At 39.7% G+C, this 26,945-nt stretch overlaps 1 protein-coding gene across 3 annotated transcripts in view; it reads left to right on the plus strand.

Annotated features, from left to right (window-relative positions):
• Positions 1–26,945, plus strand: part of WDFY2 (WD repeat and FYVE domain containing 2) — a 170,051-nt gene that overhangs the window by 4,003 nt on the left and 139,103 nt on the right. The window contains exon 2 of one of the 3 annotated variants that reach the window (XM_024755529.1): positions 7,650–7,765. The exons of the other annotated variants lie outside the window; for them this stretch is intronic. Within the exon in view, the coding sequence (XP_024611297.1) occupies positions 7,650–7,765 (116 nt within the window). The remainder of the gene's footprint in view (positions 1–7,649; positions 7,766–26,945) is intronic. 3 annotated transcript variants of the gene reach the window in all.

Below are 26,945 nucleotides of genomic sequence, written 5' to 3' on the forward strand. Positions count from 1 at the left end.
CCCATGTCCCCTGCATCGGCAGGCGGACTCTCAACCACTGCGCCACCAGGGAAGCCCGTGACTGCCATTTTAACATTCCTTGCTTAGGAGTTTCCTCACAGACGTCTTGGGTGTATTTTGGTCAATATCGATCTCTAGCCTGCAACTTACCAGGGTAGCTGGTAAGCCACCTGCAGCTCCCTTGTCCAGTGGCAGCCTCTTCAAGTGTTGAAAGCCAGAAGAGACTGCTCCAGGTGGGAGCCAGCCCTGTCCAGACGTTTTAACTTTGTAAGTTCTTTATGTGCATATCTTAACACAAGTCAGCAATCTTAGAATTCATACAGAGAGTTTCTCTAGGTAATTACTATTAGACAGTTATAGAAAATTGTTCCTTCACCAGGAGTAAAAGGGGGTCAGATTTTTATCTCATATAAGGAGATGTGTTGAAGACGGGTACAAACACCATCCACTGGGGTCATCGAAGCATCTCCTCTGCTTGCACTGGTTAGAGAAGAGACCAAGGAGCTCTCCTCCAGGTGGGTCTTGCGGGATGAGTAGAAGTTCATGTGAGAAAGCTAGGGTGTTGGAAGGGGCATTCTAGCTAGAGGGGGAAGAGAAAACTCCTGGGGCACTGAGAAGCACTAGAACGAACTGGTTAAGAATGCACTCAGGAGCCATGCAACTTGAATTCAGAACTCAGCTGAGTGTCACACTTGGAGGAATCTGGAAAATTGGTGTCTCCACAGGAGTAATTGTGATAGCGAACATTCCCAAAACCTGTGAGTGCAAGAATTTGGAATTCTCTTGGGAGATAAAAAAAGAGCTGAGGGTGTGGTGGCAGGGTGTAGTGGAGGAGACCATGGGGAGGGGTCTGCAGGGGAGAGGGTAATGGGGAGGGACTGCGGAGTTTGCGTTTTCATTTTTGGCCGTGACTCGCAGCTTACTGTTTCTTAGCTCTCTGACCAGGGATCGAACCCGTGCCCCCTGCAGTGGAAGAACGGAGTCTTAACCACTGGACCGCCAGGGAAGTCCTGGGGAGGGACTGTGGAGAGCTGCCATCTTATATTCTGACTTCATTCGGGACAATTTAGGCAACATTGTTATCTGTGTTCTCTGTAGCCCCTAAGGGCACATAGGACCATGCAGTGGGTAATAATAGGAGGTCCCATTTTTGTCTCAATATATGGTCTGACCTCCAGTGCCTAGCACAGAGGAGGCAGCCCATATATATGTTCATTGAATGGATTAAGCAATGGCTGATCTATCAGCTGTTTGGAATGGAATGGGCCTGAGGAGGTTGGGAGTTTCTTAGAGCAAAGGTTTAAGTTGAACCTGAGAGAAGCTTAGCTCCTTACTTTGGGCCAGGGTAGTGTTTACAACAAGGGATAGGGGTGGGAAGCGGTTGGAATGAGAGAGTGGTTTGGGTTTTTTAAAATCTTTAAGGCCTTTTTTCCCCAACTCTGATTTTTTTTTTTGGGAATATTTATTTATTCATTTCGGCTGCACCGGGTCTTAGTTGTAGCACGTGGGATCTTCGTTGTGTCAGGTTTTAGTTGTGGCATGTGGGATCTTTTTCAGTTGCGGCAAGTGGGCTTCTTAGTTGTGGCATGCAGGTGGGATCTAGTTCCCCAACCAGGGATTGAACCTGGGTCCCCTCCTGCATTGGGATCATGGAGTCTTACCCACTGGACCACCAGGGAGGTCCCTTTTCCCAACTCTGAACCACTCTAAGAGTCACTACTTGACTATTTCTTCTTCTTCTTTTTTTTATTGGAGTAATAATTTTTATTGGAGTACGGTTGATTTACAATGTTCTGTTAGTTTCTGCTGTACGGCAAAGTGAATCAGTTATACATATACATATAGCCACTCTTTTTTAGATTCTTTTCCCATATAGGTCATTACAGAGTATTGAGTAGAGTTCTCTGTGCTATACAGTAAGTTCTCATTAGTTATCTCTTTTAATATATATAGTAATGTGTATATATCAATCCCAGTCTCCCAATTTATCCCTCCCCTTCCCCTTGGTAACCATGTTTGTTTTCTACGTCTGTGATTCTGTTTCTGTTTTGTAAGTAGGTTCATTTATGACTATTTCCTAAAAAGATCTGTTAAAATATCATTTATAAATCCTCATACTATTGGCTCATACCATTGATTCTTTTCACTGTGAAATTGTACTATCTCGGTTCTCTGGTTGAAACCATTAGTTTTCACTAAATACTTAGACCTTGGATCAGTTCAGTTGAGCTCATGGAGTTTTATGTACCATGCATTTTATAACACTTGCATCAAAACATTTTGTAAATGCAAATCAAAGTTTTTCCCAATGTGCAAGCATAATTCTGAAAGTTGAGGACTTCCTAGAGTGATGGCGTGAGGTCTCTGAAGTTGACAAAGTTAGAAGCCATCTGAACTATTTTTTGAGTGTGTCAAGTCTCTATTTAATGGCATAAAATTAATAAACTTTCAACTATGCACTAGAGATTCATCACTTGGAAGTAGTAATTGCTGTTTTCAAGGTTCCAAAATGGGAATTTGCCCCATATGATTTTGAAAATTAGACCTTTACCCTGAATTCAGAGCATGAGGCAGGCTTCATGTCAGCAAATCTGTCTGGAAACAGGCTGCCTCTGGGTCTCTAAAGGTCAGAATACAAATTGTCTTTTTAAGAAAAAAATCACTATGGGAAAGCTGTTTAAGGAGGTTCGCTAGAGGGGCTTAGCTTCTAGTGACCCCAAAGCTCCTGAGGGTTCTGAATTTCCTACTTGATTTACATAGTTAAACCAGACTCTATCCAGGACCTCAAAGATCTTAATCAGGATACATTCATCTGGATATTGCAAGATAGTGGAAAATGTTTGACGCTCCTAAAGTGAGTGACTCTCAGACTTTGAAATCCTGAGCAGCTATCTTGTATCTCAAGTGTTGCTAAACTTACTTTGAAAAAGAAAAATAGGTAAAGAATCATAGGACAGTAGTAGCCATAAGAGACTTCAGAGAGTTGATCTTTTTCCAAGCAAACAAAATCAAAACTTTAAAAATGGAAATACTATCTTTTCCTTGCACAGCATCTTTCGCTGGCTCTGTTTTCAGTTTGAATTTGCCTTTGAGAGGGAGAGATTTTATGTTTGTTGCCGAGAGCTGTCTGGATGTCCTTACAAAGTAACAGCTTTGGGGAAATTAAAACAGCACCATTTAGAAATCAATAAGTAAATGGTGCTTTAAGACAAAATAAGTAGTGATCTCTTGATATCTGTAACACTAAACTAAGTTATATTCAGTGTATACGTACCATCAAGCCAAGCTGTTTTTCTCAATTACAGTATCAGAATGGAAGGAATTCAAAAGCAGGCAGCACTCGTTTATTTTTATGTGAGTAGGTCTCCCAAGGAGAGTGCCACAATTAACCTAGAAATTCCCTAATGCAGAAAAAATAACTTCCCTCGTGCAACTTCAGTAAGCAGTCTCATTAACTTTTTTTTTTATTAAAAGGGCCGGGGTCCTCCCCATCCAAATACTTCATTTAGTCATTAGTCTGAAAAATTGATTCAGAGATGTAAGTAACAAGACCAAAAGAGAAAAAAAGTCATCCTACTTGTCTCTTGGCAGGGAGTGCTGCTTTGTGCTCTCATGTGCCTTTCATTTAAGGAATCTTGGAAAAGAACTGGACTGGGAGTCTGTTCTCCGCTCAGCCCTGCATTGACCTTGGGCATTGGGCATTTCATTGCTGTAAACCTCAGTTTCTCCATCTGGCAGAGGAGAGCCTAGGATTTCCTGGCTGTGACTTTGACACTGTGATGTACCCACATAAGGACTAGATAAGTGTAAAGTCTCTGCAGACCCATCGTCCTACACCTGGAGCTGAAGAAAGTGTGCAGAGGGGGCAAAAAAGTGGCATGCGCTCTGTGAGGTGATGTAAAACGATGCCTTTGGATAGCGGCGGTTCTTTATTCCTGGATGAAATATTAAAGAGCCGTTTGTTTTGTATTGGTGCCTAACACCTAGTTGAACTGGGTTCACTACATTCTTATTTCCAGATAAATCCTTTAGTTTCAAACACTAAGCAGTTTAGCTCTGGGTGGTTTTCTGGGCCTTAAGTCAGGGCCTGGATTGTCTAGAGTAATGCTTTTGAAACTTTTTTGACCATAAATCATAGTAAGAAATATATTTAGCATTTGCTACCCAAGACTCACGTACACTGACACATAACACACATATGTAACTGAAACGGAAGTTTTATTAAATGGTGTCCTTTTAATGTGACACGCATACTGATATTTTCTGTTTTGTTGTAGCCTTCATAAAATCCTAGCTGTGACTCATGCAAATGATTTCATGACCTGTAATGGGTTGAAAACCACAGTTTTGAAATACAGTGCCTTAGAAAAGCTGTTGAAGTTTTGTATCCTCTTTTTCTCTCTATGTAGTTTTGGTTTTCTAGGAGATGGAAATACAGTTCAACTCAGGGACCTGTACCCACCAGCCTACCCCACCCCTGGCCTGTCTTACTTTTCTGAATTTCCATGGATTAGAGAATTGGCCTAGTCTCATTGGAAGCCTTGGTGTCAGAAGATAACTATTCTAAGCCCTTTCAGCCCAGAGCTGGAGAGAGTTCAGAAGAAACCAGGGGTGCAGCAAAAACAGCTGTTTACGTGGCTGCATTTTGACTTCCTGTGATGTGTTCATTTATTACTGAGTTAGGACTCAGAAATGATACATCTCATCTAAGTTATAAATGTCAGGTGCTAACCTCTCTATATGACTGTGCTTTTCTTTTTAGCTGGGTGGATTTACCTATAATGTGGAGCTATTTGGGGATTTTATGTATTTTTTATGTTATTAAATTTTTAATCTCAGTTTCTAAGGATCTATTTTAAGTAATCATAATCCCTTTGGAGTGTGTTTACATTTTAAATAAAGGTAATATAACCATAATAAAGAAGAATTGCTCATAAATCTCTTAGCACAATGACTGTTTGTATTTTATGTATTACCTTCTAGCAGTTTTTTTAATGCAACTTTCAGAAATATGACTGTAATCATACACTTTAATGTTCTTGCTCCCACTTAAAATTGTGCCACCAGCTACCTAGTCTTTAATTATCATTTTAAGTGGCTGTATATTTTTCTTTTTCTTCAGTATTCACCCATATTTATTTAAAGCTTGTACTATATGAATTTGGACCTGGAACTCCCATTGTGAATAAGATATCCTGCTCTCAAGGTACTGGTAATCTACTGGGTACAGCATCATCATTTATCTATCACCTACTGTTGGCTATTTATTTTCACTTTTGTAAATGTTATGATGAACAACATGGTTGTGCATATAGGTTTTTTGTTTTTTTTCCAGATTTTGGATTATTTCCTTAGGAAAAATTGTAAGAAGATTGCCATGTTGCTTTCCAAAAGTCTTGTGCCACTTTATAATATTTACAGCGACATATGAAGTATGAGTTTTGCCACATCTGAACAGCCATGGATATTATCATTTATAATTTTTTCTTGGGGAGAGGGATAAATTGGGATATGGGGATTGACATATACCACACTACTATATATAAAATAGATAACTAATAAGAACCTACTGTATAGCACAGAGAACTCTACTTAATACTCTGTAATGACCTATATGGGAAAAGAATCTAAAAAAGAGTGGCTAAGGCTTCCCTGGTGGCGCAGTGGTTGAGAGCCCGCCTGCCGAGGCAGGGGACATGGGTTCTTGCCCCGGTCCGGGAAGATCCCACATGCCGCGGAGCGGCTGGGCCCGTGAGCCATGGCCACTGAGCCTGCGCGTCCGGAGCCTGTGCTCCGCAATGGGAGAGGCCACAACAGTGAGAGGCCTGCGTACCGCAAAAAAAAAAAAAAAAGAGGGGCTATATGTATATGTATAACTGATTCACTTTGCTGTACAGCAGAAACTAACACAACACTGTAAATCAACTATACTCCAATAAAAATTAATAAAAAATAATTTTTTTCTTGATAAATTGTAGTACTTCATTGATGTTAATTTGTATGTTTTGGCTGACTTGTGAATATTTTTCTGTTTGCTTGTTTACTTGTTATTTTCTCCTTTTGTGAATTGTCTGTTCCTGTCCTCTGTTTCTCCATTGAAGTCTCCTGGTTCTTCTGAACAATATTTTGTAAATATATATTCTATAAATATAGTAAGGATATTAACCGTGTGTCTCTTATGTATCCAGATATGTCTTATACTCCATTGTTTGCCTTTTTACTTTTTATATAGAAAATGTTTACTATTTAGTTTAACCATCTATCCTTTTTTATAATTTAAATTTCTTCCATCATTCCTAATTTTTGAACGTAATTCTTTACCCAGAGATTCATTGAATATTCATTTTTCTTTCATCCTAGTTATATAATTTGGTAAAAAAGTAGCTTTTTGATTTATTTTGAAATGTATTTCATAGGATGGTGTAAATTGAGGAATGTAATGATTTTTCTAAAAGTTGCTGTTATTCAGCATCATTTATTTATTTTTTGCGGTACGCGGGCCTCTCACTGTTGCGGCCTCTCCCGTTGCGGAGCACAGGCTCCGGTCGCGCAGGCTCAGCGGCCATGGCTCACGGGCCTAGCCGCTCCGCGGCATGTGGGATCTTCCCGGACCGGGGCACGAACCCGTGTCCCTTGCATTGGCAGGCGGGCTCTCAACCACTGCGCCACCAGGGAAGCCCCAGCGTCATTTATTGAATGGTCCTTATGCTTTCTTTTATATTTATTTGTGAAACTATCTTATATTCTCATAAACAAGGCCTACTATGGGCTGTGTTGTATTTTGAGGATCTCTGCTTTTAATACCTGCCCTATACTTAAAAAAATTTTTTTTTTCTTTTCTTTAAAATTGAAATACAGTTGATGTACAATATTATGTTACTTTCAGGTGTACTACGTAGTGAATTGACATTTGCATATATTATGAAATTATCACCATGCTAAGTCTAGCAACCATCTGTCCCCATACAAAGTTATTACAGTATTATTGACCATATTTCTTATGTTGTGTGTTACGTCCCCATGGTTTATTTATTTTATAACTGGAGGTTTGTGTCAATCTCCTTTACCTATTCTACCTCCCCACCCCCTTACACTTTTAATTATTGTAGCTAATGTGTTGTTCTTGATTGTTTGCCATTATGTATCTATGATAATAGCTGGACTCTCTCTAGTGGGGTCAGCGAATTAATGGGAAAGGAATCATTTGGCTCTAAATGATTGGCTCTTTCCCAAACTTCAGGATTTCAGAGTCTCAGTTTCTTTATCTATAAATTGGGAATAATGATTCCTCCCAGGATTGTTTGGAGGTCTACATGAGATGATATTCCTGTAGCACGTGGCATTGTACTTGGAGCATAGATGGTGCTCAGTACAAGTTAGTTTTATTGTTTGTTTATGGTACCACCATGCCTGTTGCTGTGGTTCCATTAAGGCTTGACTATTTTAAGGATCACCTTGGATACACAAAAGTGGGGCTATTGAATTTTTGTTGGCTTGTTTCATATAGTTCTGAGTCCCTTTATCTCCTCTAGATGTGCCAAAGTGGGGTTACTCTGTCATCTTTTTACTGCCGCTTCCCAAACTTGTTCTGTGAAAGCCAGGGGTCAGGGGAGGTATGTGACTGGTGGGTTCTGTGTTCTCTTTTGCAGCCTTTTCTCCCGCTCCATTTGCCATCTTGTCCTGAAATGATGAGTTCATTGTCCCTGCTGGTCTCCTGGAGGGCCAGGGCTGTGTATCCTGCGTCTTCCATGGGGAATACCTTGAGGTAGGGATGAAATTTTAATTACCCCAGTTTAGCTGCCCTCCACTGGAAGACTGGGCATTATAAACCAGCAGCTAGTGGGCTGAGGTCCACCCGCAAACAGATTTTGTCTGTACACAATGTTTTTAGAAGTTTGAATTAGTAGCCAAGTTTTTAAAATCTGGATTTCACATAAAAGTCTGGCTTGTTGGCTTCTCTTGACAAATGGGAAGATGTAGCTGGGCCAGGCCGCAAGTTCCCCTGCTGTTGGTCCCTTGATCTGCCTACTTCGCCTACGGTCATCTGAGTGAGGCCATGAGAGGCCACGCCCATGCTGCCCCTGCTGCCTGCTGGTGGGAAAACAGGGCACAGTAAGTAGCCAGAGAGCTTTCCTGTTTTCCTCTGAATCTGAAAGGTATTTTCCCTTTTATGGAGTCAGTGGTTAGAGTTTTCTTGGTATTTGGAAGAAGAAGAAGGAGAAGAAGTTGAAAGATAACCAGAATGCCTATATTTTTAAAAAATTAGGTAGAGGTGGAGGGAGGAAATTAATACACCTTTCATAAGAGATCCTGATGTTGTATACACAGTAAATAAATGTATAAATAAAGGCGTGTGTTGGTAAATTAGGCGTGGCATCTAGCCTGCCCCTCTCTGGACGCCTTGTAACAGTGATTGAGGCCAGGGATCCAAGTCCCAGAAGCCTGGGTTTGACTCTTGGCTCTGCCATCTCCGAGCTGGGTGATCTTAATCATTTCTTCAAAACCTTCCCAGCTGTAAAATGGGAGTTCAGACAGTACCTGCCTCATAGTGTTATTATGAGGGTTAAACGAATAAAGTGCTGGGTCCCAGCCAGTCCTCCAGGAATATTAGGGTTTTTGCTGCCCTTCCTCCAAACTAGTTTTCTAATTATTTAATAACTCTCTTTTCTCTCTAACTCTTCTTTGTCTCTTCTTTGTCTTTGAATCAGTTTCTCTTTCCCTTTCTCCCTTAGTTTTCTCCCTAGTGCTTCTGGAAAGAGTGCTCAAGCATCATTACACTAGTTCTGTGACATTTGGAAAGTCACTAACCCTCTTTGATCCTCATCTGAAATTGATTTTTCATAGTTTGAAATGACATAATATATGTGAAAATACTTAATATATCAAACATCCTATAAAAATGTTAAGGATTGTTATCATTTAGCTGGTCATAAATATAAAACATGACTATATACTTTGAATTTAGAGAGTTTTGTCTTCTTTATCCTCATTTTAAAAGCAGATGAATATAATATTTAAATACATTTAAATTCTAATTTTAGAAAAACTTAAAATTAACATTATTACCTTTTATTGTGTAGAGCTGGATTAATATTTTTCTGGAGTCAGTTATCCGCAATAGAAAAAAAAGCTTCCCATGTTGTTAGAGTCTCAGTAATCTGCTTTAGTATTGATATTGGCACTTATGGGACTTGGAAAATCCTAGCTGTCTGATGTTTTATAGGAAGATTTTGTTTGGGGAGAAAGGGTGTTGGGACTAGCTAGGTTATTTCATTATATTCTGATTTTTGAAATATTTTTGAATTCATATTTGAGTGGCTTAATAAGTTCTCTTTACATTTCAAAGTTTAGATCTTTAAACAATTTGAAAGAATGAATAATTTTTCTCCAGAAGGTCAAATTAAATTAGAGAGGTTAGTTATGCTTAATCTGATGTGTGGATTATCTGTAGGTACGTATATGTCTGTGGGCTCTCATAGTTCTCAGGTGTGGTTCTCCTACCCCCTCCGTTTTATTTTTTGTTTGTTTTCTTCTAAAAAAATATTCTACCTTACTCTTTTTTTTAATTTAAGACAATTTTTTTAAGCGGTTTTAGATTTACAACAAAACTGAGAGGGAGATACGTAGATTTCCCACACATATCCCTGCTCTTACACATGCGTAGTCTCCCCACTATCAGCATCACTCACCAGAACTGTACATCTTTAAGCAAGCATGAGCCCACACTGACCCATCATTGTCACCCAAAGTCTACATTTTACTTAGGACTCACTCTTGGTGGTGTACATTCTACGAGTTTGGACATATGTATGATGACATATCCATGTATAATATCATACAGAGTATTTTCACTGCCCTTAAAAATCCTCTGTGCTCTGCCTATTCATCTCACCCTACCCCATCCCAGCCACTGATCTTTTTTATTTTCTCCATAGTTTTGCTTTTTTCCAGAATGTCTGTCATGTAGTTGGTATCATACGGTATGTAGGCTTTTCAGATTGGCTTCTTTCACTTAGTAACATACATTTAAGGTTCCTTCATGTCTCTTCATGGCTTGATGGCTCATTTCTTTCTTTTTTTTTTAAAATAAATTTATTTATTTTATTTATTTATTTTTGGCTGCGTTGGGTCTTCGTTGCTGCCTGCGAGCTTTCTCTAGTTGCGGCAAGTCGGGGGGCTACTCTTCTTTGTGGTGCATGGGATTCTCATGGTGGTGGCTTCTCTTGTTGCGGAGCACGGGCTCTAGGCATGCGGGCTTCAGTAGTTGTGGCTCATGGGCTCTAGAGCGCAGGGTCAGTAGTTGTGGCTCATGGGCTCTAGAGCGCAGGCTCAGTGGTCGTGGCACACAGGCTTGGTTGCTCCGCGGCATGTGGGATCTTCCCAGACCAGGGCTCGAACCCATGTCTCCTGCCTTGGCAGGCGGATTCTTAACCACTGCGCTACCAGGGAAGTCCATGGCTCATTTCTTTTTAGCACTAAATAATATTCCATTTGTCTGAATGTACCAATTTGTTTACCCATTCACCTACTGAATTGTTTGGCAATTTCAATAAAGTTTTGGCAATTATCAATAAAGCTGCTATAAACATCCATGTTTAGGTTTTTGTGTGGACATACGTTTTCAGCTCCTTTGGGTAAATACCAAGGAGCACCACTGCTGGATTGTATGGCAGGAGTTTTGTAAGAAAGTGCCAAACTGTTTTCCAAAGTGGCTGCACTGTTTTGCGTTCCCACCAGCAATGTATGAGAGTTCCTGTTGCTCTGCATCCTCACCAGCATTTGGTGTTGTTAGAGTTCTGGACTTGGGTATTTTTAATAGGTACGTAGTGGTATTTTATTGTTAATTTCATTTTCATTTCTTTGATGTCAAAGAGTAGAGTATTCTGGTAGGGTATCTTTTCATAAGCTTATTTGCCATCTGTAGATTTTCTTTTTGGTGGGGTGTCTGTTAAGGTGTTTGGCCCATTTTTATTTTAGTTAAAGTCCTTTATCAGATGTGCCTTTTGCAAATATTTTCTCCCAGTCTGTGGCTTCTCGTCTTTTTTTTTTTTTTAATTTTTTATTGGGATATAGTTGATTTACAATTTTGTGCTAAGGTCAGGTGTATAGCCTAGTGAATCTGTTATACATATATCCACTCTTTTAGATTCTTTTCCCATATAGGCCATTACAGAGTATTGAGTAGAGTTCCCTTATTAGTTATCTATTTTATATATAGCAGTGTGTACATGTCAGTCCCAATCTTCATGGCTTCTCTTCTAATCCTCTCAATATTGTCTTTTTACAGAACAGAAGTTTTTAATTTTAAACAAGTTCAGCTTATCAATTTTTTTTTCATGGATTGTGTCTTTTGTGTTGTATCTAAAAAGGCATCATCACACCCAAAGTCATCTGGATTTTCTCTTATGTTACCTTCTAGGAATTTGTAGTGTAAGTGCCTGACATTAAGCTTTTAATTGCCGAGGCATCCATTTCAAATGACATCCATCTTTTTTTTTTTTTTGCGGTACACGGGACTTTCACTGTTGTGGCCTCTCCTGTTGTGGAGCACAGGCTCCGGACGCGCAGGCTCAGCGGCCATGGTTCACGGGCCCAGCCGCTCCGCGGCATGTGGGATCTTCCTGGACCGGGGCACGAACCCGTGTCCCCTGCATCGGCAGGCAGACTCGCAACCACTGCGCCACCAGGGAGGCCCAATGACATCTATCTTGAATAAAACATTGCCAGCTGTATGACACAGCTACTAGCAAAACAACAGGATAATGAATTAGATGCCCCCCACCTGTGAAGGTCCCTTTTTCAGAAAGCCCTGGGTAGCTAGATAACTGACCACCTGAGTGACCCTGTTCCTCCCTTCCTGCATCCCATTTCCCACTCTTATGCTTGAAATTAGCCAATACAGAGTGAATTCATGAAACCCTAGACACCCCACCCTTGGACCCTAATAAAGGCAGGGCCCCAGGTCTGCTCTTGTATGTGCTCTCCCCCCTCATCCCTCCCAACCTGTGACCTTGCTGTGTGGCTTAGGTGTGCTGTATACCCTCCAAGGCCTGTGAGTAATAAATCTTGTCTCTCAAAGTTCCCTGATGGTGTTCTGCTGAAGTGCATCCTGAGATCAAAATAAGAACCACAAGAGCTAGCCATTCCATAAATAGGGGCCCCAGTGGGGGATATGTCTGCTGAGCTCACTACAAATGATATGTACCTGAGCAAGGGCTGCAGGCATTCCTAACACAGGCCCCTCCTGAGCTAGGTCCAAGCATAGGCTTGGGAGTGATATAACAGTTTTATTGTTTTGCATTTTACATTTAGGTTATAGTCCATTATGAGTTAATTTTTGTGAAGGGGGTAAGGTCTGTGTCTAGATTCATTCTTTTGCATGTGGATGTCCATTTGTTACAGCACCATTTGTTGAAGGGACAGTCTTTCCTCCCTTCTATTGCCTTTGCTCCTTTGTCAAAGATCAGTTGACTATATTTATAGTGGTCTGTTTCTGAGCTTTCTGTTCTGTTCCATTGATCTATTTGTCTATTCTTTCACCCATACCACACTGTCTTGATTACTGTAGTTTCACAGAAAGTCTTAAAGTCAGGTAGCATCTGTCCTTCAGCTTTTATTCTTCTTTTTCTATGTTGAGTTGGCTATTCTGGGTCTTTCGCTCCTACTTATAAACTTTACAGGCAGTTTTTCAACATTCATAAAATAACTTGCTGGGATTTTGATTTGAATTGCATTGAATCTATACATCAAGTTGGGAAGAGCTGACATCTTGACAGTATTGAGTCCCCCTATCCATGAACATGGAATATCTCTCCATTTATTTAGTAGTTCTTTGAGCTTGCCCACCGGAATTTTGTAGTTTTCCTCATAGAGATCTTGTACATATTTTACTAGGTTTATATCTAAGTATTTCATTTTTGGGGTTGCTGATATAAATGATATTGTATTTTTCATTTCACATTTCACTTGCTCATTGCTGGTATGTAGGAAGCCAGTTAACTTTTGTATATTAACCTTGTGTTTTGCAACTTTGCTATACTACCTATTCTTGAAAAATTTATAATTATTAAAATTATAAATTATTCATTATAAATGAATTTTTAAGAGTTGCATCCATCTGAAGGTACAGATCAGTATCAATATTGAACCCAGAAGAAATATACACACTCTAAGTTGTTGATTTGTTGATAACTGAACAAAAGGTTAATTTCTTGAGATTACTCTGATCTGAGTAGCTTCCAGTGGTCCATTGGAACCAGGATGGCCCTCTTGTAAGTGTCTTTGACTTAACTGACATTTTATATTTTACACTAGGCCCTTTTTGATATCTTACCACTAAATAATTACTGGTAAATTCCATTCTTGAGTCTGAAGGACTGAACTTGATCTTGAAAACTTGAAGCAATGGACATTTTTTACATTGCACAAATATCAAGTTTGTATTTTTAGGGATGCTATTGTAGTCAGTATTTTTAGTGTCCAGCATTACTTATTTCTACTTTTCTAAAATGTTTGCTTAAAAAATTGATCTGTTGCTTTTGTTGCCTAGTAGTCCCATGCCTACATATGTGGAAAATTGAGTTTAAAGCTGGTGGCAAATACTGGTTGGATTTGCAGGGAGAATGGATCAAAATGGCAAAATATTTAGTTATTTGAAATGGGTTTTAGCTGGGAGAGTGCCACACTTTGAGCAATAAATAATCATAGTCAAAAGACACAGGTTTTAAGGTTAAAAATGGTTACTTATTTGGTAGTTTATTTCCCTTAGGGACTGGTTCATGGAGACTATAACTGAAGTTCTGAATATTTGAATAAAAAATAGCAGGTAAAAATAGTTAGATACTAGCAGTATATTTAAAAAATAATTAAACTTGTTTTTAAGGTGATAATACATGCATATGTAAAATTCTGAAGGCTATACTGAGAAAAGTTGTAAGATTTTATGAAAGGAAAACGGATAGGATTTGCACATGCTCTGATAAGTGCCCTTATATGGATCTCTGGGCATTTCTGCTTTAGCGACTGTAAACTTTTCATTTGCAGAGCTGCTCTGGGATTAGCAATGCTTGCACAGGGCCTCCTCCAGATCTCCTGATAGCTGCATTCCCTTAGTTCACTCTTCATGTAGTTCACTCCTCACATGCATTGACATTTTTCTGCTTACCTTATGTTCTGGGATCCTCATCACTGTTTCTCAAGGCCTCCAGCTCAGGACTGAGAACATAGTAGGCAAAATTGGAGCAACAGAGGTTTGTGTTGTGTGTTAGTTCTAAGTGAGGCCTCCCTCTGGTTTATAGGGGTCACTCTGAAACTAGTTGCCTTCTAATACTATATCATGGTGGAGTCTCTTAGGTTTCTTTGGGACTGTGAACAGAAATCAGCCTGGCAGGAGGCTCAGGCATCTTGCAGAATCCAAGCAAGGATGGGGATGCCTTTGGGCCTTAGGAAGTGAACTAGAGACTGGAGCATATGGAGAACCAGGAAGTGCTCTTTCCATGCTGCTCATGGGTTTGTCTGTGTCTGCTTCATTCTTTTCTCTTGCTCACACTGGCTTCAGTGTTTCTTACTTAGTCCACATGGCAGAACATGGCTGCCAGCTGCTCCTGAATTTTACATGTTCTAGTCTAGATAGGCAGGGAGAGATTGATGTCAGGCACCCAGTCCCAGTTCCAGAATTCCTTGGGAAGGGACTTATTGGTCCAGCCAGGTCAGCTGTCCATTCTAGGATTGTGGCCAGAAGTGGGGTCATGTTGCAGCAATATGATAATCACTGCTGCAGCCTGTGGGTGAGGAGTGGAGGACAAGTCTCAGAAAAGAGATATAAGGTCAACAATCCAGCATGTGCCCACCGCTGGGACGGGGTGGGCATGAGATGAGCCCATGCCCTAGCAGCCTGGCGTGTTGTTGGTTGTTGTTCTGGTAGCAGCAGAATCATGAACACTGACTCTTGCTTTTCTCATGATTTTCATTGCCTTCTCTTTCTTGAAATCTGCTCATGTGTATAGTGTTGACATGTTCAGGTAGCCATTTTCTCCTCATTGCTTCATTTGCTGATTTGACATGTTGACTGCTGTTTTCCTCTAGTGAATATAAAGTGAGGGATGGGTAGATATTTCACAATGAATGTTTACTGAGCAAAAAGCCATTGTTCTTTAACAAATTTCAGCACTGGTGAATGGACCCCGTATGGTGACCATATTTCTAAACTCCACGTCAAAACACATGGCAACATAAAAGATTTTCTTCCTGATGGATGAATGTAGATAGATAGATGAACATATATGTAGATAGATATAGTTATATAATATATTTCATTATACATCTAGCAAACTGAAATCCAAAAAATGACTTGAAACTAGACTGCTAAGCACATATGGACACAGTATGTATCCTATTTCAGGGAGGAAGCTGAAAAGCCTCAAGGATATTAAAGTAATGAATAATAGTTAACATTTACTGAGTACATACCATGTGCCAGGCACTGTGTTTTAGGTGCCTTTTCTTATTTAATCCTCCAGATGATTTTAGGAAGCTAGTACTTTAGTCTGATTTGAAAGATGAAGGATCAGATGCAGCCGGGAAGAGGCAGAGTTGGGGATGTGCCTGCACCTGGTTCATTGGACCCCACAGCCCTTCATTCATCTTCACGGTGCTACACCAGCTCTCAGAGGCTCTGTTGAGGAAGGTGTAGAAGGACCAGTATGGAGCCTCCGTGGAAATCACAACAGGCTGAACTTGGTTTTTCAGAGGAAAAGCTAGCAAACCAGCTAACCGATCAACAAGTGACAATACAATTTAAGTAAAAAGAGGGTAGACATCCTTTTTACACCCTTGCAATGCCTTCTTTACCTGCTCTAAGTGTTGGTATTACAAAATTGTAGGTAAGACTTTCAGTGGTATCAGGAAGGGCTATGCATTTATTGATGGACAGCAGGGTCTGTGAATGAGGAGGGCCTTGTTGGCTGGGTGCAGGTGTTTATAGCCTGATTTTTCTCACATAACAAGACATCTGGAGATAGGTGGTCCTCATCTCTTTCTGTTCTGCCATCTCCAGCTTGTGGCTTTCATCCCTATGTTTGCCCCATGATTGAAGATGGCTCTTTGGCTTTTAGCTTCACATCTGGTCATAAATCTATCACAAGACCACCTAGCTACAAGGGAGGATGGAGCATTTGTTTATTCGTTGATTTATTCATTTTTAACACTTTAACAAATTTGGATATTGGGGAGATAAATAGTATGATCTCAAACAAGACATTTGTCTAGGGGAACTGCATTGTACTCTTTGGACCAGTGGGCTTTAAGCTTAGGAATAGATTGGTCCCCACATGGGTTCCATTTGAATTTTGTACCCTGTAAAACTGATGACAGCTTTTCCTCCTGTTCCCAACTGTGCCTCTTCTCACATTGCAGGACTGCCTGTGCTGCTTGGAACAGATTCCCAGATTGGACAAATGCTGTAATCTAAATTCTAATATCAGGATTAGAAACCTGTGGTTTGTTAAATTCATGGATATAGATCTGGGACTTTTATGATAAATGGATATAATTGGCCATGGACCACCCTAACGTTCATCAATTAATCTGGCAAATAGAAATATCAGAAAGTTTCCCAATTCTTGCCAGCCTTTTAGAACCACCTGAAATCATTCATTTGCTCTTCTCATTTATAACCAGGTATTGAACTGCTGGAAGAATTTGTAAATGCCCAAGTATGGACGCTTTTTAATATATAGTTATAGTGTGTTTTCCACTGACATATTTAAAAAATTTTTATTTTATATTGGAGTATAGTTGATTTACAATGTTAGTTTTAGTTGTACAGCATAGTGATTCAGTTAGACATATACATACATCTATTCTTCCCAAATTACAGAGTATTGAATAGAGTTCCCTGTGCTATACAGTAGATCCTTGTTGATTATCTATTTTATATATAGTAGTGTGTATATTTTATAATACATATTTGCCCCCCCCCCCACCAAAGGTAACCATAATCTACTAATGTTTTAATTCTAGAATATCTGGAGCAGAAGTCCTCTTCTGGGAGTTTAAGTTATAGGTGTGGTGAGGTAGTGATGCTTTCAGCCCTCAGCATTGCCTGTTAGGGCCCGGAGCCCCTGGAGCCCCTGGGCTGAGTGCTTCTGGCTGGGAGGACCCCTGTCTCATTACTCAGGGTGCTGTCAAAGGTTGGGAAGCACTTCTGTAGGGACACTCATGGCTTTTTTTGTGTTTTTTTTTTAATTTTTAAATATTTCAGCCGCGCCGCGCGGCTTACAGGATCTTAGTTTGACCAGGGATCGAACCCGCGCCCCTGGAGTGGAAACATGGAGTCTTAACCACTGGACCCCCAGGGAAGCCCCTCATGGCTTTGACATTGTACTTACAATAACCAACTCATCAAACCTGGCTGTATTTTCTCAGTGACAATTTGAGCAAGATATTGAAGGATGTTTTCTTTACATTATAATGTAAGTCATTTGCCCCAAATTTAAATCATAGAACTGTTCTTGGACTACTGTCAAGCAGTATGTCCTGTGGTAGAAAAAGCATGAGAGAGGGAATTATGAGACTTAAGTGAAAATCACGCTTCTCTCACTGTCTTCATTTTTCTTTTAGTTTCAGCTTCCTAATGGATAAAACAGGGAGAATAAATACGACCTTCTTCATAAGATTGTGATAAGAATTAAATGAAATAACGGATATGAAATTTCTTTGTAACGCTCTGTTAGGGGTCATAGACTCACATGGCCATAGGCACAAAGCGTATAATATAAATGAGTGGAAAAGTCTGCTTCGAGGATAATTACTAGTTGGAACTGGGTTGGGCCTCAGTGTCAGCCGTACAAGAGGGAGTAGTGAGGATTGTGGCAAACCGGAGGGTGTTTGCCTAGTGAAAGAGTACAGCTGCTTCTCAGCTCCAGCAGATGTTTGCCATGGGGGAATGCAAGCCCAGAGTCTCCAGATCACTGGATTTTTTCAAGAAGTACTAAAAATCCTGACGTGCATGTAAAATTCTTCAATTTTTAAAGTTAGTGCAAAAATGATTTTAAAAACTCTGCCAACCAAGCAAAATATTAACATGGGCCAGAGTCTTCCCTTTGTGCTATAAATATTAATTTCTTTTGAAAATAATGCATGCCAATTTATAATATTTATTGACAATGTTCTCAGTTAGAAAAAAACATTAAAAAAAAAAAATGTTTTGGCCATTCTGCACAGCTTGTGGGACCTTTAGTTCCCTGATCAGGAATTGAACCCTGGCCCCAGGCAGTGAATGTGCTGGACTGCCAGGGAATTCCCAGAAAAAGTATTTATATTAGGGTTGCCTTCTTCATTTTGTCCCTTCACAAATTTCTGCTTCATATTCTTCACTGAAAGGCCCTTCCCTGAGTATGTTGAGAGGAACATATAACTGTGATCCTGCCTATATCAAATAGAAACTCACGAAGAGAGACTTTTTTCACAGTTAAGAATCAGATTAAGCGACTTCCCTGGTGGTCCTGTGGTTGAGAATCGGCCTTCTAACACAGGGGATGCAGGTTCGATCCCTGGTCGGGGAACTAAGATCCCACATGCTGTGGGGCAACTAAGCCCGTGTGCCACAAGTACTGAGCCCATGTGCCTCAACCAGAAAGCCCGCATGCCGCAACTACAGAGCCCGTGCGCTGCAATGAAGAGCCTTCGTGCCGCAACGAAAGATCCTGCATGCCACAACAAAAGATCCCGTGTGCCGCAACAAAGATCCCATGTGCTGCAACTAAGACCCGACTCAGCCAAAAAAATTTTTTTTTAAATTAAAATTAAAAAAATTCTAACCTCTTAAAAAAAAAGAGAATCAGACTAAGTCATAACCTTTAGTTAATAAACAGAAATGCACCCAAAAGCCTAAGGAAAGGGGAGTTTATTATGAGTCTCCTGGAGAACTCCTGGAACCCAAGGGGAAAGGGAAAGTGGCTGAGCCTTGTGAATGCCACGGCTTGGGAATAGGAGAGACTTGAGGATTGGGTAGAGCTATATTGTCTAATATGGTGGCCACCAGCCACATGTGGCTTTTTAAGTGTAAATTTAAATTAATTAAAATTAAATACAATGAAAAATCCTTTAGTGGCACTAGCTACATTTCTAGTGCTCAGAAACCACATGTGGCTGGTGGCTACCGTATTAGTGTAGATTATAGAACATTTCCATCATTGCAGAAACTTCTGTTGGGCAGTGTGGATAGAGGATCAAGGGTGTGAAGTGGGAGGTCTAGTTAAAGGTTAAACTAAATGGTGGTGGTGCCTGGACTGAAGCATTGGCAGTGGGGCACATTGAGAAGCAGTTCAGTTACTGAGGAAAGTTACCTTTGTGGAGGCAGCATTGGGTAGGGGTTAAGAGCAAGGATTGGTGTCGGATTTGAGCCCTTGCTCTACCATTTCTTAGCTGTGTGGTCTTAGAGAAGTTACTTAAGGATCAGTTTCCTAGGTTGAAAGATGAGGATTATTGAAGCCTCAGAAATGGATGCCATATTCCAGGGACAAGTAGAATGAAAAGGGAGGTGAGCAGTGTGATCAAAGAAAGTGCTGGGGAAGCTTGCAGTGAGGAACGTTAGTTGGGGAAGATCTCAGAAAGAGATGGATGCTAACCAACTTTCTGAAGATGAGTGGATTTTAGAGTTGGTCCGTGTCCACATAAGAATAGCAATTTGGATTGAGAGCATGGGCGTTAGAGTGAGACCTGGGTTCAACGTCACCACTAACTAGCTCTGTGGTATTGAATAATTAGCACACAAGCTTGTAATTACCAGGACCTTTGTTTCCTTATGTGCGAAATGGGCATAGTAATAGAATTTATCTCAAAAGGTTGTGAGGATTAAGGGATGTAATTCATATAAAGATTGAGTAAAAAGCCTGATAGATTATAAACATTCAATAGATGTTATTAAGAATCCATCCTTGAAAGGTAAAAGTTCAATATCGAATAATAGAGAATCATGGTGGATGTGGATTGTACAAAATTGGAGAATTTCCACCAAATGTGTATTATTAAAACTAAAGGGCACCCTGTTGGAAATTTAGAATGTGAAGAAAATAATTTTGGTGTAAATGAAAAAGTTTTGCTTTTGTGAATACAATCATTACTTGTGGAACTCATTATTCAGAGCCTTATAGACAGATATGTTTAAATAAAGTTAAGAATAATTGAATTTCTGGATGATAAATCCACACTGGACAATTGAGGAGGATGCTAGGGGTGTTTGGTGCATCTGAGAGAGCTTGTCAAGATGCCGGAGACCTTTTAAATGTTCTCATTGGGGACTAATGGTCACATGCCTTACAGGATGCAGAGGAGGGGTTTCCAAGCATTTTATCATGATGAGTTGCTTCCAAGATGACTTTTTTTCCCTTGTTACTCTATGAGTTTGTTCTTGTCTTTTATTCTAGCATAAATTGAAGCAATTCTCTTCTCACCATAAATCAAAAGCACAAGGCAGAGACAGCAAAAGGCAGTGTTGGGTGGTAAAGAAAAGCCAGATAGACCTGCCTGAATTAAACCCCAGCTCCTCCACTTACTAGCTGTGTGACTTCTCTCAGAGAGGTTAAAGTCATTTTTAAAAGGTGTCATGGTGGGGCTTCCCTGGTGGCGCAGTGGTTGAGAGTCCACCTGCCGATGCAGGGGACATGGGTTCGTGCCCCGGTCCGGGAAGATCCCACATGCCGCTGAGCAGCTGAGCCCGTGAGCCATGGCCGCTGAGCCTGCGCGTCCGGAGCCTGTGCTCCGCAACGGGAGAGGCCACAACAGTGAGAGGCCCGCGTACCAAAAAAAAAAAAAAAGTGTCATGGTGCTTGTATGTATTATAAGTATTAAAGTACAGAAGGAGTTGTAAGTAGAGCTTCTGGTGCATGATAGGATTTTTAGATGTTAGAAAATGCCTTAATTCAGTTGATTTCCAATTCAGAAATTTAGGGGATTTGGTTTTGGGTGGGGATTTTCTGTCCATAGTTTTAAGTATAGTGTCAGGCACATTATAAGCACTCAGTAACTAACTCTGCATTAAATTAATAATTCAAGAATTTATGTAAAAAAAACCCAAAATAAACAAAACAACAACAACAAAAAAGAATTTATGTAACTCTTTGTATAGGTGGAGAAGAAATTGCCTAGGGGTGAAGTTGTTACTTTTATTGCTTATTTATCTTCAGTTATGCACCCAGGTCAGGTATTATTATTTGGTTGTTTGGGAAATAAGCACTTTGTAAATGGTAGCTGTTACCACAATCCAGAAACTGGATTCTAAAGCAACAGTGTAGGAAATGCACCTGTCACAAGGGAACTGTCATTTGACCTTTTGTTAACAAAATATATCTTGTTTATGTCAGCGGAGTATGAACAAGGTCATAACATGCCTATAAATGCAGTATTGTAATAAGAGGGAACTGGAACCTCTTTTGTGATTAGAATCATTTAGGTTAAAAATTGCAAATGTAATAAATACAATTCACAGTATGCCACTGCATTTTCAGTTTTTTGATAACATTATACATTTTATCTAATTAAATTGAGATATTTGCCAGCACTGTCACTCATAATTTATGATTCACAGTACCTACCTGAATGACAAAGTAATACATTTTCACCATTTGATTCTAGTGATTGTTAGTTTCTTTCCCATTGGATGGACAAGATAATTTATCTTGCTCGAATATTCTGTGGCAGAAAGCAGTATCCTTGCAGTGCCAGTGATCACTTAATTCAGTGACTTCAACTACGTGAAATGTAACCAAAAACCGGAAAATAAGCAAAAGTGACCTTTAGCAGCCAAAATGTGATATAGAAACCCTACTCACTAAAATTTGTGTATTTTCCTCCTAGACACACCCATTAGACACTTAAATACGCTGATATTATACTGAAATGTACTTACCGAAATACAATATTTCATTGACTTGAAGATCCACGTTCTTTTTAACCTTTAAATTTTTCTGACGTCAGGATTTTAGTGGCTTCAAACAATTACTGTTTACCCAAGGTCAGTGAGTTGGCCGGGGTGTCTGCTAGACCTGCCTGGACTTGTTTACTTGGTAGAAAGGCAGCAGCAAGCGAAAAGGGTAGCCCCAGTGTGCAAGCAGTTTTCCAGCTTCTGTCTGAGTCACTTTTGCTAATGTCTCATTAGCCAAAGCAAGTTACAAGGCCAAGCCCAGAGCCAAGGAGTGGAGAAGTAGACTGTGCCTCTTGATGAGAGGGGCAGTCACATTGCAAAGTATGTCCACAGATACTGGGATAGGAGGGATTTCTGAGTGTATTTTTGCCAACCATCTACCATGATATTACAATGAAATCATAGTTTAATCAATGTTTTATCTTTCTTGGTCATAAATAAAATAATGTATCTATGATTGGTATCTTAGAGTTGATGAAATAGGGTATATATATTTAGTTTTTAATTAAAACAATACATATTCAATGTCAGAATTTAAAGTAATATGTAAGTATATGAGTTGAAGTGCTTCCTCACTCTCTTTCCCCCACATTGCAGATCCTAGGGGCATCTTCCAAGGACAGTTCCGCATATATCTTGTGTGGTGGCCTGAACAGTGGCCCCCCAAAGATGTCTCCATCCCTATCCTAGCCTCCAGATCCAGAGAATATGTTACTTTATATGGTAAAAGGGACTTTGCAGATGTGATTAAGGATCTTGGGATGGGGAGATATCCTAGATTATTGGGTCTTTAAAAGAGGGAGGCAGGAGGATTAGAGTCAGAGGAGGAGGCAATGTGAAGATGAAGGCAGAGATTAGACTGATGTGACCATAAGTCAAGGAATGCCAGCAGCCTCTAGAAGCTGGAAGAGACAAGATTCTTCCCTGGGACCTGCAGAAGGAACCAGCTATGCTGACACCTTGATTTTAGCTCCTTTTTAGACTCATTTGGACTTCTGACTTCCAGAACTGAAAGAGAATACATTTGTGTTGATTTAAACCACTAAGTTTGTTGTAGTAGTTTGTTACAGCAGCAAATGGAAATGTGTATTTATTTAATTTTTTACTTTTAAAGAAATGCTTGGTTATTGGCTAGGAATTCAAATAAAATCAAAGGGTACAAAGTAGGGACTTCCCTGGTGGCACAGTGGTTAAGAATCTGCCTGCCAGTGCGGGGGACATGGGTTCGAGTCCTGGTCCGGAAAGATCCCACATGCCATGAGACAGCTGAGCCTGTGCTCTACCACAATGAGAAGCCCACCCGTAGCAACAAAGACCCAATGCAGACAAAAATAAGTAAATAAAATGAATAAATTAAAAAAAAAAAGGGTACAAAGTAAAATCCCCTATTTTTTCTCATCAGCTCTTCCTACTGTTAATAGTTTGTTATGCATTTATAAGACTTCAGGATTAGTCACATTCATTCTCTCCTTTTTATACAAATAAGATCATATCAGACATGCATATTTCATTGTGCAACTTGCTCATTTAAATATGGTCTTGGACATATTTTCATATCAGAATAAGGTGATCTGCCTCATTCAGTACCATAATTTATTTTACCATTCCCCTATTATAGAACACTTATGTTTTCCTTTCTTTCCTTCTGTTACAAACAGTGCTGAAATGAAGGGTCTTCTGCAAATCTCATTGGCTGTCACCTAAAAATATAATTGGAAGCAATTGAATTACTACCTGAATGAATGTCGCTGAGTGTGTGTGTGTGTGTGTGTGTGTGTGTGTCTGTTTATGCAAGTGTGTGCTGGAATAAGGGTGGGGAAACGTATCTTCCCATTCAACTTTTTACATATATGTTAATGTTTTTTTTAAGTTATGAAAAACATCTAAAACATAAATGTATAGTTAAGTGCGCTATTGGAAAGGAAACACCCACGTCAAGAAATTGAACAGTGTTGGCCCCTCAGAAGGACCTTGTATGCCCTTTCCTGATTACAGCCCCCAGAGGTAAACAGTATTCTGGCTTAATTATTTACCACTGTTAAGTAGAACTCTAACAAACTTGGTCATCTGGCCCTCAGAATATTAGGATCGTGATATGAAAAAAGGATATATATATGTGTATATATATATATATATATGAATCACTTTGCTGTACACTTGAAACTAACACAACATTGTAAATTAACCATACGTCAATTAAAAAAAAGAATATTAGGATTATGAAAAGAGCTAATTAAGGTCTTCATAATAATATGATCAAGAATTGACAGTTGACCTTGGAAAAATTATAGAAAGTGGATATAAGAACCAAAAGCAAAGTGAGAGTTTGGGACATGTAGTGTTAGAACAAGCAGTTCTGGGACAGCTATATTTAAGGCATCAAAAAAAAAAAAGGTTAATTTATGTTTAAGAACAGATGAAAATATTTTAGAAAGGATACCATAAACGTGATTAAAAGAAAAAAAATAGAATTTGAAAAGCTAACTGCCTGTTACCTTGAAAATTCAGTCCGAGAGGTTGCCTCAGTGTGCTGAGATGTCAAATCTGTGCATCCATTGAATGGTGCATTTGGCGACCTGATCTTCATTTTTAAAAACTGAATTGATTCTAAGGGAAGTTCCTAGGAGACTTGATTTAGAGCAAGCCCTGAAGGTCTAGTTCTCGTCCATTATGTGGTACATTTGGCCACCTGATCTTCATTTTTAAAAACTGAATTGATTCTAAAGGAAGTTCCTAGGAGACTTGATTTAGAGCAAGCCCTGAAGGTCTAGTTCTTCCTCTATTCTGTTCTGTAAACTCCCCAAAGGAATCCTTTCTGATCAGTGCTGATTAGTCAAAGGTGGAATGGAATCTTAGGCACATGTTAATTCTTGTCTTTTTTTTCTGACCTATACCCAAGCCCAGAGGGCAGTACTAAAAATTGCAAAGACAGGTTTCTACCGTCAGAAAGCCTTAACTAGTTTCTTTGGTTGTGGTGGTGAATGCATGGAGATAGAGATGCGCAGACAGAAAGGTAACATCCCTCATCTCTCATCTCAACAGCCGATAGCTGTGAATGTCCTGAGTTGCATTCAGAGTTGTATCGCCTTGGCTGTGTTGCTCTCAAACTTATTTGGCTTTCTTTGGCCAAATAGCCAACTAGCTAATACCTTCCACTGATTTTTTATGGATATAAAGTTTCAGGGATTTCAGAAGTAAGAGGAAAGTTAAAACTGAAAACTTAAGGGAAGAGTAGTTAGAGTTTGTCATTTGGTTGTCACTGCGTATGTTGCAAATGCAAAGGGGAGTGGGGAAGTGGCTTTGTAACACAAAGCAATGCTTTCACACTGTCCTCTGCTTAGAAACAGATACAGGAAATCATGTATCTTTCTGAATAAAAAGAGAAAAGTTGGCATGGGCTTGGGTAAAGATCTCTAAAATGAATCCTTAAAAAGCTCTGCTGAACACTCATTTGTTTAGGAAATAATTTCTTTTCCCCCTCAAATAAATGTGTATAAGTATTATATATTTATTGCATGAAATTACTAGAGAAAAGTTCTTTTAACTGAACTTTTGATGAATACTTGCTTAAGTACGTAAGTTTCATTCCCTTTTCTGATTTGTGTGACTCCTTGGTATCATATAACTCTGCTTTTGTGGATATGAACAGTTAGGCAACCAGATCCTCTTTGCATCCAATAATATTATTTATCTTGTTTGGTAAGGATTGCTGTGAATGTAAAATTTACAGTTGTCCCTCAGTGTTCGAGGGGGATTGGTTCCAGGACCCTAGAGGATACAAAAATCTATTGATGCTCAAGTCCCTTATATGACATGGCCTAGTATTTGTATATAACCCACACAAATCCTCCTGGGTACTTTAAATCTTCCCAATTACTTATAATAACTAATACAATGTAAGTGCTATGTGAATAGTTGCTGGTGCTTGGCAAATTCAAGTTTTGCTTTTTGGAACTTTCTGGAATTTTTTTCCAGTCCAAGGTTGGTTGAAATCCATGGGTGTGGAACCCACAGATATGGAAGGCCAACTGTACTTGTAAGATTCTCGGTAAAATATATAATGTCAAATCTGCCGTTAACGGATGACAATCATGGAAAACATCCGTTGTAGGTTTGTTCTTAGGATTCGTGGGTTATCTGTATTTTGTGTGTATTTGATTGTTTTTATTCTATAGATATTGATGCTATTTTAGCTCTACCCTTTGCTAGTATCATCTTTAGAAATGATAGCTGAAATGTGGTTCTGCTTTTTGGCCTTCATCCAGAATTGGGGGTTGTGGGGAAGCAACAAAGAGGAATCTGGCTAACTTATCCTTTGTTCTAATGATGAGAGCCTGTCAATTTCTTTCCCCCCCCCCACATTCATGATTTTATTTATTTATTTATTTAAATATCAGAGAGTGATAATTTTTCTTTTAAATTTATTTTATTTTATTTGGTTTTGGCTACGTTGGGTCTTTGTTGCTGCGCGGGGGTTTTCTGTAGTTGAGGCGAGCGGGGGCTACTCTTCGTTGCGGTGCACAGGCTTCTCATTATGGTGGCTTCTCTTGTTGTGGAGCACGGGGTCTAGGCACGCAGGCTTCAGTAGTTGCAGCACTTAGGCTCAGTAGTTGTGGCTCGCGGGCTCTAGAGCGCAGGCTCAGTAGTTGTGGCGCACGGGCTCAGTTGTTCCTCAGCATGTGGGATCTTCCTGGACCAGGGCTCAAACCCATGTCCCCTGCATTGGCAGGCGGATTCTTAACCAGGGAAGTCCCCATGATTTTATTTTTGAGTGGTATGGGAAAGTAGGAGAAGTCAACAAAAACCAAAGTTATTGTAATTAACTTAAAATTACCCATGCTCTGATAATTTCATATGTTGGTGATTAAGAATGCTTGTCTTCAAAAATAGTTATGCAGTTAAGTATCAACAAGGTAGAAATTTTGCTTTGTTTGCTGTGTTATCCCCAGTGCTTAGTACATAAGCACTGGGACATAGTGGGTGCTCAGAAAATACTGCTGAATACAGAGTAGAAGTATATATT

The sequence above is a fragment of the Neophocaena asiaeorientalis genome, unplaced genomic scaffold (genome assembly GCF_003031525.2).
Source record: "Neophocaena asiaeorientalis asiaeorientalis breed wild unplaced genomic scaffold, Neophocaena_asiaeorientalis_V1.1 scaffold59, whole genome shotgun sequence".
Lineage (NCBI taxonomy): Eukaryota > Metazoa > Chordata > Mammalia > Artiodactyla > Phocoenidae > Neophocaena > Neophocaena asiaeorientalis.